Genomic DNA, 13091 nt, shown 5'->3' with positions numbered 1-13091 from the left:
ACTTGTTATGTAGTGCCACCGTTGTAGCATCCCCTCTGCCGTGACGTTTGCACCTTCTGGCTTGCACGTTCACTTTAACATTCCAAGCAGTTTATATTTTAATCTTTTGAGGGTACCCTCTCCACCACACATCTGCACATCCAGCAAAGCCTTTCGATGTATGAAATGAGAATTGTGCATGGGCTTTGTCCACCTTGGCCGTCTGTATTTACATGCTTGACCCAAGTACTCTAAATGAAATACAATGCTTTTCAGCTTCATCTGTATTAAGCTACGGGGTGCTACAACAAAAGATTAATGGTTTCAGCTGGCGCACTGACAGGCAGAGAGGGGTCATTGCTGCCCTCTTGTTCCAGACAGAATTCCTCTCCTTGAAGAGTGGGTGCACTCCTCAGCCCTCATGACAGGTTGACGTAGAATTTATTTTCTTGGCAGAAATAATACTCAGGATGGAAACTTGCATGTATTGTACAGCAAATCTTTTGTTTCTTTCATTTTTCTTCAGTTAAAAAGGTTAAACGTTTTCTTGGGAACCTTAAGCTATTCTCATTCATCCTAGAAATAGAAACTGTTGTAATACTAGTAGGTAACTTTACATTTCCTTTCACTGCTGAACATATCCGTGATGGAAAGACTGTTTTGCCATCTCTCAGAGTAAGCATATTGTGTGTTGCATGCTAACTAGCTCTGTTATAGGATAGGGAAATCCTAAGCTGCTTTCTTAGGTTAACTTGGGCTACTCTTAAGATATTTCCTCAGTTCTCCTTTACCTCAAAAAATTTCTCACATAGTGTCAGGACATTTTCCTTATTTATACTAATTGTCTGAATGTATTGCTTACCAAGGTTAATTTCTCCTTCAGGATTTGTCTTTTACTCTTCTTTCTGTTACATTCTTCCCAGGCACCAGCACAGCTACTGTTGTATCTTCTTTTCAAAACGTTGTTGTTCTGGTCTTGTCTTTGTAGCCAAAACTGTCAGGTTGAATGCATTTGGTAGGGTTTTATGCCAAAGATGAACTTTTAAAATGGACTGGCAAACTCACTTTTATTCATATCGAAAATGAATATTCCAGTCTTTACTGAAAAAAATAAAAATAAAAGCAACTTAATTCAAATCACTAGTTATCGAGTGTCTCTTATAGTAAGTAATGCCTAAATAAGGAATTTGAAGAAACATTTCCAGAAGATAGAAATGGTTAATGACCCCCATTTCGTTATCTGCCTCTTAAAAAATCGTTTTTATTCTAATTAAAAGTTGCTTCTTTTGATATCATATGGTCATTGCTTACATCTGATCATTTTTCCTATAGCTGTTTGCAGTCCTTCTGAAGAGCTAAATATGCTTGATCCAGTAGAAGAGAAACTTCGAACGCAAATTGAAGAAGAAAAAAAAAGGTGTTACTTCTGCCTCAAACTTCTGCCATCCTTCAGAAGATAAATTATACTGATAGTATATTCCAATTACAATTCTGCACACACAGCTACCCTCAGGGTTTTCTCTGACATTTTAAAAATGTCAGCTTTGTGGTTCACTAATAGTTTTTAAATTTGTGTATATGCTGTTGGATGTCTGTAAGATGCCACAGTACATGAGCGGGGAAAATTTATGCTTGGGCTAATGGCTAAAAATAAATAAAAATAGCTTAATGTCCTCCCTGAGGGTTAGTGTTAGAAACTTGTTGTTTGAATCCAAATGTACTGTGAACATTTTTGGTTGATTCAGAAATGTCCTGCCTTCCTTGACCTAAGGAAAACCTTTAAGCTATACAGGATTGACTAAGTGTAAATAATAAGCAGAATACACATTGGTTAACCAATCCTTGCTCTACTGTCACTGTAGCCAGGAGGATAAAAGAAAATAGATGCAAGGATATCAGTTCTAAGTAATTCGCTAGAATTTATGTTATGTGCAATCTGTGAGGAAACTTCTGGCTATTTCATACTACCGGTAAATCTTCAACTGTATGTTAGCCAAGAGGCCTCATTAGTGAAGCTTCCGTCTGAAAGGGGAATCAGTCTCAGCTCCTATCTGAATCCAGGCTCTGGTGACCAGTTGTTTATTAATGGTAACACACTGAGAAATCAAAAGAAATAATTTACATATTTGATTGAACCTGTATTTTAATTGTTAATCAGTATTGATCCCACTTGAATTTCACTAATTTCTTTAGTGAAATAAAAGCTTTGTGGGATACCTTGTACTTACTGTCCTGTGAAGCTCTTATAAAATATGAGATGTCTCTTCCTACCACCACTCTGTGTCCCCTGCATCTCTGATTATTATATATTCTTTTGTAGTTTAAAACTGTAACTGTTCTAGGTAGGATAAGGCTTTGTTCAGATATGTGTTGGAAGATCTGTAATACACTCTCTTTTTCTCATATTAGTTATAAAACAATGTTCAATCGCTTGAAAGGGCTGAAGGTAGAGATTGAGCACCTGCAGCTTCTTATGGAAAAAGTCAAGATGAAGCTGCAAAAAGATTTTGAAGTCTGGTGGTCTGAAGAGGCAATAAATCTACAGGTATGAAATCACTTTGTATGTCTTTCATTTTCATGTAAATGTAACATTTTCAATCATTTCTTAAAGAAGTAGTTAATTGACTAGATAGAAAGGAGTACGAAGGATGGGATTTGGGGCCTGATTGATCTGTGATTATGCCAACGTAAATCAGACAAAGCTAATGTGAATTATGCTTGTACGAAGGTAACACAAATTAAGCCAAACCCTTGCTTTCTGCTCTATTTTCTGTTTTGACATGCCCCCAAACAACTTGATTGAAAGCCAAGAATGGTCCCAAAATGCCAAAAACTCTGAAGGAACATAAAACAAATAGCGGAGATTGGAAAAAATAATCTTTTTTACTGCTAGCAAAACTATGATTTCATCAGGTTTATGACGTGTGTATTAGAAGATGGCAGTCATTGCTGTAATATGGACAAATCCCAGCAAACATAATTGGTTTTTAGCTTCCTTTGTTTGCAAAGACTCCGGTAACCTTTCAGCTTTCCTAAGCTCCCAGAGGGTCAGCAGCCCTCAGCACAGAGCGTGTGTCCCCTCGCTCTCTAGCTGAGGCCTACCACTGCCATCGTTGCCTGCTTAAGAACCCAGCAGAAACAGAGTACTCTAATTTAATGACTTGTGTGAAAACGAACTAAGGAGATGTCATTTTAAACAGTGTATTAGAAGTTCATAACGCAGTCTGAAAGCTACGCTACACAGTTTCACAAACACAGGAGACAATACAAGAGGGTCCGGAGAGGGATCAACTGCAACAACAACACAGCTTTCTTATGCTTCCCTTCTGACGCTTTTTTAACGTCTCCCTAGTAGTGACATGGCACCCCACAGCAAGGCACTGCCATGAAATGCACATCAGCCCAATGAAAAAGAGTGCTGAGTGCAGTCCATCCCGTATCATTTATTATTGACTGGAAGAGAAGATTTACTCCTTGGGGAAAAGTTGTTATAAACAAGGAAGTGTTTAGCCAGTATTTTGTTTACTTCTTATGAGTATAAGTTTAAACTCTATTTTTAAGAAAACAGCCTAAAGTAAATATGGAACTTAACATGAGGAACTTATTTATCCATAAAGTGCCACCTAACTAGCTTAACTTCTAGTTATCATTGCAAAATACTTTTCAGGTTAAAATCCCTAACCATATTAGTGGCAAAGAGGATAATGTTTTAGTCACCTTCCTGTCTAAATATTTAAGCTTTTCAAAGCACTGCAAGTAATATTCCTGAATCCACTGGTGCACATTTTTCTCTGTCCCTTAACAGGAGAGGTCAGGGACTCAGCCTCTCATGATTCATCAGTAGAAGATTAGAAAACTGGAAAAAATAATTGGGATTGATTTCTTGGATCTTGACCTATCTATACATCTGAGCTCCCTAAGAAACTCAAATCGGTGAACACATGCTGTTACATATTAAAAACCTGTAACTTGAGCTTAAAAATACTTGAACCAATCCTAAACACTTTTCCCTTTGTTCAGAAGTGTTTGTCCAAGTGAAGAAAATACTGTGTGATTCAGACTGTGTTTTCTGAATGAGTCATGGCCCACCTTGTTATTGCTGAGACCTGTAGGCCAATATTAAGCACTCTAAAAAAATCCTATCCTACATAATTTTGTTTTTCAATCTAAACCCAGCAGGAAAAGCCAGAGATGGTTAGCTCACCAAATACCGCAACTGTTTATCCCCAGTTTATCAAATCCTCACAACATCTATCAACTAACAGGTAAATTGGTCATTTTTCTCTTCCTTACTTACTTGTAAGAAAATGCAGTTTTAGTAGAAGTGCAGTTCACTGGAATGCTTTCGCAAATATCCCACTCAAACACCACATTTCCCGTTACAAGAGAAATGACTGTGTAGAAAATTAATTTTTATCATTCAGTTATTTTGCAATCATATTGAAGGTAGCTTATTGTAACTCAGTTCTTTTGACTTGTTGGTCTTGGGACCCTGGAAACCTGTCACTAGGGACCCCATGACAGATAGCTAAGAAAAGCAAGCCTGTTATCAGTCAATTTTGCTATATGAGGAGACTATATCTCCTTTGGAACGTATTCAGGGGGCAGCAAACCAAAAAAAGATTAAAAAATGATTTAATATATAGCCTAGATAGATTTGCTGTTGAAAGATGTCCTGGTGCTACATTTATGCAGCATATTATTCCACAATGATATTGCATTTGATATTGTAAAACACTGGTGCATCTTCTGCAGTAGAAAAATGTAATCATCTTGGTTCTTTCATCATCAGTCACTTCTGATTTCAAAACCTCTAATTTAAATTTGCAGTACTAGATCTTTCATAGCCTCCAAGCAAAGTAGAGTGCAGGAAAACACATACCTGAACGTGCAGGTTTCCATACGCATTGACAATAAATAGAGGTGTTCTCTCTCCTTCCCTCTTCCTCTCTCCCTCCCCACCTCTCTCTTGTTCTCTTTTTCTCCCCCTCTCTCTCCCTTCTTCTCATTATACAGTTAATCTTTCTCTGACAAGTGGCTTTACCTACAATTTTATAACAATACTCTGCAAAAAAAACAATACTCTGCAAAATATCCTACATACCATTAAATAATGAATACTGGATTTTCTTAAAACTGTAAAATATATTCTAATTTTTATTGTAAAATTTTGTGTGTCTATAGTAAATGCTCCATAATCAGTACAGAGAATGAAACATAATCCTCTAAAGCTGTCTAAGAAGGCATTTTCAGATGTCTCAAACTGAGGAAAACCGACTCGTCTTCTCGAATTCTTTGCTTCAATTCTTATTCTGTGTTCTCTCAAGACTTAGGCACTCTTTGCTTTGAAAATGGCTGTCAGGTTTTAAGCCTAATTTGAGCTGTTCATTTCTGGTTTTAGGCCGAAGGTTACTTGTCCCACAGAAAATCTGATTGAACAGAACGTGAGAGCATTTTTGGTCTAGCTTAGCACAAAGTCAGCAAAATTAGCTCAAGCAATCCATGACTGTCACTCTCTTTAACTTTGTACTGAATTGAACTAAGGGCCTTTTGCACAACCCCTCTGCCCCGTTGTTCTCGGGAATAACAATTTCCAGTTGGTGTGCTGATGTACTGCTTAGGAGAGTGATATCTTTTGCAGCCTAAGCTAGAATTATAAAGAACATATGATAATGCCCAGGCACTTTCCAGTGCAATGGGAGACTGGCCTCCAGGAGTGGTGATTTCTCCTTCCCCCACCCTAGCTCAGAAACAAAACTGCATAGCTGGTTTCTTTATAATTTTCTTTTAAACTTTTCTTTCAAATGCCTTTACCGTTTGTGTTTATTACCGGAGGACAGGTCTCAGAAAAGTGTGTCTAGCATTTTGAACGGAACGGGGGAAGGTGCCTGGTTGCTTTCAGCTGCCAAGGTTGCTTTCAGCTGCCAAGCTTACTTCAGAGTCCTGTACTGCCCCACATGGTCTCTTGCAAAAAATCACATGTTCTTTATAATGAACAGTTTCTCTGTGTCTAAGTAATGGACATGTTGACTGAGATTGACTGATTGATCCTTGCATACATATCAGAGACCCAGAACATTCATCATCTTGAACTTAAATTGTAGAGGGAGTCAGGATGAATATAGTTTTGTTTTCCCATCTTTATCAATATTCTTGCAATGATCTTTTGAAGTTAACTACTCTTTCCTCCTTATAGTTCCAGAAAGTTGATCTTATTTTATGTTAGGCTGTTTAAACATATTTTACACAGCAACATTTCCAGTGTGATGTATATGGAAGTAGAAACACTATTTCTGCTTTTTGTGAAGTGGGAGCTGGAGGCTTAACATCCCACTGTGCATGAAAATTTACTTTTCCCCCTACTTGAGGCAATAACATTTTAGAGTAAAAGTTTCCAATTTCACAGGCTTTAAGAGTATAAAACAGTAGAATATTTATTTCCCAAGGACTTCCTTGACCCCAATTGACACAGGAACTTTACTTACCAGTTCCCATGATTGTGTGGGATGAGTCCAGGCTACAATTGCTCCTCTCGGTTACATAGTCCTGAGACACAAATGGCTCTTTGTTTCTAACTCACCTAGAAATCAACAGTCTCTTTCTCTGAAATTATATTGCTATCTTCACCCAGCAGAATAACTGGTCACAAAAACAGAAACTGACAAAAATTATATTTGATATAATGTGGTATAAATAAAACCTATTTCCAAGATGGAATTCAGTTCACAGGTGTGTTCAATAGATATAAGATCTAAAATTTAGTGGGCTGCGCGTCAGAAATCTAAGACTGCTGTTGACAGAGTAAGTATGCAGTAAAACCATTCAGACAAACTCCTGAGTGTGAATGGATATAAATACAATCTTCAGAATTAGGAGTAATAAATTACCTATCTCAGCATATAAAGGATACAGGTATATTCCATAATCTTTCTTGAGATTTATATACGTGTTTGAACAAAATCTTTTGATCACCTTCTAGTGCACAATTCATGTGGATTGTTATTGCTTGACACACCTTAGTCATGTTACCAGAGAAAATTAAGCCTTGAGAAGGGAATATGATAGCCTCAAATTGTATTTTATATTAAATCAATTTATAACTAAAATAACAGAGAAGAGAAGCTGGTAATCCTTTTGAGGCTTAAGAAGGATACACACATATAAAAGGCACTTGATTCATGGCCAAATATGTCTCTTTTTCAATTGAAAAAAAATGGCTGAATTGTTAAGTGTCAAAATGAGTCTGTGTTAATAAAAGAATTAAATAGTGAGCATTTCTGCCTTAGTCAGCTAAGTTTGAAAGCCATTGGCTTGATCCTACTCCCACTAGTGTAAGAAGCAAAACATTGATTTCAGTGACCACAGAGCTGAAGTGGGGAAAAGGGTGACATAAGGGTTATCAGTGGGTTTGGCATGGGAAAAAACATTCTGCATAAGAAAGGTAATTTCCTGAACAGGTTAATCACATTACCAAATCTGATATACTTAAAATAGCTGAAACTAGTCGTTTGTATATTGTGGAGGCTTACAGACTCATCCTCATTAACCTGTTGAGTAGATTCAGAAGGTTTCCAGACTACATTTATCTTTGCATATGTCTTTCATATGAAGGTTGCAGAAATATTAAATCTCATCTGATCTAAACATATGACTTAAAATGAAGAACAACTGTGCAAAGTGGAGAAAGAATGACCCATCTCTGTATTTCAGACAGAAAAGGGTCTAGTCAGCAATCCCAGAGTCACAGTACAAAAGGAAAGGAAGAGGAACTTAAAATAATCATCAAGAAGTTATTTTATTCAAAAGGAATACCTTATAAAATCCCTCAAACTTGAAAGAGAATACCCTACTTGTCCATATTGTCTCTACCATAAAGCTGTGGTGCTAACTGCAACTCGTACTGTATGTACGTTTATGTCTCTTAATGGGTTCCTGTCAAGTCTGCAAAAAGTCTTAAAATGCATATCGGGCTCAGCACTCCATGTCTGCTCCACTTCAGAATTCAAGCACAGTGTTTTGTTCATCCTCATATAGTCTTTTCCCACACTGGCTTTCATTTAAGAAATTTATCAGATCCTTGTCTGTTCAAGTTACTTCTCTCACTGAATATTTAATTTCACTGGTGTTGAACTGTTCTTGTATTCCCTTTGAATCAAGCAAATGTTGGATAGTTATTCAAATCTTCTAAAAAATTTTGGATTTTTTTCCTTCTCTCAGTAGGAATGCATTCCTTTTTAATTCAGTCAGATCTTTCTTAACCTCACTCATTCCCTTTTACTGAATCTCATTTGTTCTAGTCCAGCAAGCCCCACAGTATGCTCAATCTCAGATTCCTTGGCTCTCCAGCTTCTTCTCCAAAATCTTCCTGTCACTTTAGATGCCCTTGGAGATATTTTCAGATAACCCTTCATGTTCTCTGATGACTCTGAGCATCAGATTATTTAACATTTATTGTCCTGGATTGCAAAATTTACTCCCTATATTAATGCTAAAAGTGAAACAAGGGAAATATTTATGTATTTTGCAGCATTTTCTGTCATAATCATTTTTCATTCCTGCCAATTTTCCACGGTGTTACATGATGATAAAATATAATCTGGGAATAACATCATGGATTAATGCCATTTCAAAGGTTTTCACATTCTGTTGGTAACAATTTAACTTGAACAATTTATCTATGAATTTGCAAGTTAGGCCAAATTTGATTTTGTAACTAAATACTAAAATGCTCAGATTTTAAGCAGATTTTGAATTTTGCCTGCCTTTACACAGAACATCTATTACACAGAACATTCCCCTCACATCCAAGGCTCAGATGACTGGACAACTGCAGCTGAGTTTTTTTAACATTGCAGAGGTTGCACACCTTCAAATTTTACATTTTCCATTTTAATCTACCTGATTTTCCACTTTTTTGCAGCTGGTGAATCAAGCATCTGTACCATGACACCTATCATCTCTCCAGCTCCTCTACCCTATGTGCTCGATGGAGCTGGTCAGTCCATGGGACAGTTGTCTCTTGGGTTCCTGCAGCAAGGGAGACACTGCTGCAACACTGTGTACATCTCTCTAGCTGTTACCCCATGCCTGACTGAGACATATACTCCCAACAGATGACCCCCTCCAAAAAAGCAAGTTACCCACTGGGTGGAGCTTCAGGTACTAGGTTAAAAAAAGAACTGAGACATATGAAGTGGACAGACTACCTCTAATCTCCAGAAAAAGCAGGAATTTTACTGAAGCTGTCAGGAAACAGTGCTTTGAGACTTCTTAGATTCAACTCAAGGAAAGATCAGATAGATTCAGAATGAAAATGGGAATTATACATTGTCAAAAGAACCTGAATAATGTAAGAGCTTAGGAGCCAAAGAGACAGGACTTCTATGCCTTGTAGATCCATCCAAATCCAAAAGTGTGATCCAGGAGTGCCTATTTACACATTACAGAAATGTTGGTTGGGAGACACTTCTAGAGATCTCTAGACCAACCTCTTGCTTGAAGAAAGACTATCATCACACTAAATCAGGTCAGCTATGGTTTTGTTGGGCTTTGTTGAGCATCCTGAGATGTCCAGTCCTTCAGGCTTAACACACAGAGAGGGGCATCATTACCTCTACTCCATGCTGTCATAATGACTTTCCATTAAATTTAGAGCAGAATGAGCAACATTTCTCATCTTTTCTCATCACTGGAACAGCATCTAACACTCAGATGAAGGAGGAGAGTCCTGGCTTCTGAGAGCAGGCTAGGAGCAAGTTGCATCTGAGCGTGCAAACCATTGCACAGCAAAGTTACACTCTTTCATCCCCTTATGATTCAGCATACCTTGCAATGCCATAGAAACATTACCAGAGCTTCAGTATGAAGGATGCAAATTATCCCCATGAGGCCATCCCTCTAGCCTAGGGATTAGAGAAATCTCTGGGATACATAAAACATGGATTTGAGTTCTGCCAAGCTAAGGGACTCATTTGTTAGATTAGTACTCTAATTGTTAATCTCTTATATGGAAGCTGCACTTTGAGTCATTACAAAAAATAGTTAAAAGCTTCCTTATAGATTTCCTTAACTTGCAGTAGAAGAGTTTGCATCCCACAGACAAAAATGTCTGGCTACAGCCCTGCAGGCAGAGGATAGGAGTTTAAGGTCCATCTCTGAGCACAGTAATGTTAATTTCCTGATTCTGGGCATCACTTCACTCAGTCTAAGGGGGTTTTTTAATATCACCTTCCTCAGGTGCCCAGTTCTCCCAGAGCACTGTAAGGCAAGTTTTGGCATATTGTCCTGGGTCCAGGAATCCACTTGAAAGTGAGATCCCTAGAGATCACACCCTGCCACACCTGTAGTGTCTAGGTTTTTTTAATGGATCTGGATCTAAGTCTCCTTTAAAATGGGGATTTAAGAATTTTGGAGAATAATTTTCATTTACATTCAATGGAAAAAATTAGTTCAAACATATAAACTACTGCAGCTTAAAAATAAATTACTTCAGCTGACTCACAATATTTATAAAATTATACATTCCGTTCATGGCAAATAAAAAGCAAAGAAGCTTATTTCAATGAAAAGAAAGCAATGAAAAAGGATCACATTAAGTCACATTACCTTACATTTGTTGCATGTTAAGAACAGAGTCATGGACGGTTGCTACGGTTCAGTTGATGTGTAGTAATTTATTAAACCATGGTTATATGGCTTGGATGCCTAGGTATCTCAGGGCACAGACACAGAGTCCTTTTAGAAAATTGAATTTAAGACTCTAAATCACTTAGTTTTTAAGAACTGCCAAATCAATGGAAAAAATGTTCAGGAAATCCTAAAGCAGAACTATGATGTGAAGTTCCCAGATATTGTTAAACCATATAGGTAATAACATCACACATCCTTTCTAGCTCTTGTAATATGTAGGCGTAATAAAGTACGGAATATTATTAACATTAAATATGATATTGCTTTAGCTGAATTAGGCTGAGTCTTGAAGTTATTTTAATCCTTTTAGGCAGGTGCGAATGGTATGGGACTTGAGGAGTTAAAGAGAAACATTCAGTAAACCTGGAGCTGTTCATTTGAAAATGACTTATACTCTTGGGCACAATATCTTCTGCAAAACTGAACCTGGCACAGTGTAATACAGTAAAATTTTAGTAATAAATTTCTTTCCTTTTTCAAGTTCTCTGCCAGAAATATCAATTCGTCAGCCAACAATGAACAAACTACTGCAGAGTTAGAAAAGCAAGAACTTGCCAATCCTGCCATCTACTGGAAAAATCCTAAAACTGAGTAATTCAGTGTTTCCACTCTTAAGGCTGGCCCCAGATCCGGCAGTATACGCAACCCCCGGCGAAAAGAGGGAGTCCCTAGACATCCCGTGGCAGAAATCTGCCTGCCTAGTGGAGAGGTTCCTTGATAACGATATCTGCAGGGACAGGAATGTACAACAGCTGTTTGCAATATATTTGGCTATCATCAACAAGCCACAACCCAAAGTCCTCACTGAGTTTTTATCCAGTCTCCCACCGATTTCAGTAATAATTTTGCCTGACTAAAGAAAGAATGGAAAATGAGCTAAGGCCTCACTTGGCTAATAGTCAGTTTGGGAACTAAATATACCATTAAAAACTGTACATCAGATACATCAAAGTGCTTTACAAGCCCTGCTTAGAAGGCAAATACTGAAAGTATAATCTTTATGAGCTTATTTGTCATTCTTTTGTAGCCACATTCTCTACATAAACCTAATCATCACATGGATTCAACTGAAAATCCTCTTCCAGTAAACAAGTGCTTTATCTAGATAAAAAAAGTCTTTAAAACCAACTTCTTTGTAGTTACTTAGCATGTATTAATATTCCCTGCACAAGGGTTATATTCTTTCCTTCATTTCTGCTCCCGTTCCAGTTTTTCAGAGACCAAAAGAGTCAGCCCTAATGAAGATCCAGCTGGGAAAAACAATTCAATCACTTCTACTAACCCTACTTTAAAAACAAGGTAAGGAGCGTACCTGGGCCATTCAGAGGAAAAAGCAAACCAGTAGGTAATATAATGCCTAGATAACCCTCTATCAGTCTCTTTAACAACAGCCTCCTTGAAAAACAGAAATAAAACTGAAATTGCAGATTTCTCTCCAATTTCCAGAACACCACCAAAGCTGTCCCATAGCTTTACACCAAGTAGCTGCATTATCAGCATTAAAGAGGTGGTTCCTTGTTTGGCCTGAGGCTTTTTTCCCCATGAGCTTATGAATCCTCATGACAGTGTCTTCTCAGCAAGAGAAAGGGACCCTGAAACAGTAAATAAAAACATTTGAAAGGAAGAGACATCAGAGTACATAAGTATTGCAGAATGCAAGAACTACACAGAGATTTTTTCATTCTCATGATTTTGTCTTTAAAATATTTTGAATCTCCCTCCTACAAATTATTGTATTAAAATAAAATGACACCAGCAGCCCGGGTGTGTCAGCCTCCACAAAGGTTACATGTCATATTTTCTCAAAAGAGGTACTGCTTTGTGAAAACTAGCTTAGCAGGTTAACAGAAATTACTTTTTTTTTTTTTGACAGCTTCTCTATTTTTTCTAATGTGCTCATTTCCATGGTTTTTTCTCCCACCAAAACATCATGCCAAGTCAGTATACTTCCAGAAGTAACATTCTTATTGTGCTCAACAGTTCTGGCTATTAAGGTCCTTAGGAAAACATGGTTAAGTTACTATTTTTCCTACTGCATTAGTAAGAACAAATCACAAGGGTTTTTTTCTTTCATTTTCCAAAACAATCCATTTCTAGAACAGCAAAAAATCATGGAAAATTTCATCCCCCAAAACCTCATGTTTTAAATTGCATTTGTGTTTAAGAAAAACAGAAGAAAAAGAGAAGCTAAAATGGAATTTAGACAGTACCGTCTCAAATATATTGTGTGGTTTTTATTTTTTTCTATTGTTGCTAATCAAATGAAAATCAATAAAAGAATAGTCCTTTACTGGTGTTCTGAGATCACCTTGTAAATTACATAAAAAGAGATATTTTATTAAGTTCATAGTCATTTCTATATTTTTTTCCATTTTGGTTCACTAATTCAGCAACTGAGGACTTAATTAGTAGCACAAAGACAA

The 13091-nt window shown here is 37.2% G+C and overlaps 1 protein-coding gene across 1 annotated transcript in view; it reads left to right on the top strand.

Moving 5' to 3' along the window:
• The window catches only part of KIF6 (kinesin family member 6), a 171687-nt gene that overhangs the window by 153084 nt on the left and 5512 nt on the right, over positions 1-13091 (top strand). Inside the window, exons 17-20 of the mRNA XM_075496206.1 lie at positions 1312-1396; positions 2389-2524; positions 4156-4244; positions 11878-11967. Of these exons, the coding sequence (XP_075352321.1) occupies positions 1312-1396; positions 2389-2524; positions 4156-4244; positions 11878-11967 (400 nt within the window). The remainder of the gene's footprint in view (positions 1-1311; positions 1397-2388; positions 2525-4155; positions 4245-11877; positions 11968-13091) is intronic.

Source organism: Mycteria americana, chromosome 3, assembly GCF_035582795.1.
Source record: "Mycteria americana isolate JAX WOST 10 ecotype Jacksonville Zoo and Gardens chromosome 3, USCA_MyAme_1.0, whole genome shotgun sequence".
NCBI classification, from domain to species: domain Eukaryota; kingdom Metazoa; phylum Chordata; class Aves; order Ciconiiformes; family Ciconiidae; genus Mycteria; species Mycteria americana.
The sequence above is the reverse complement of the archived record's forward strand: the minus strand, read 5'-3'. Positions and strand labels throughout refer to the sequence as shown.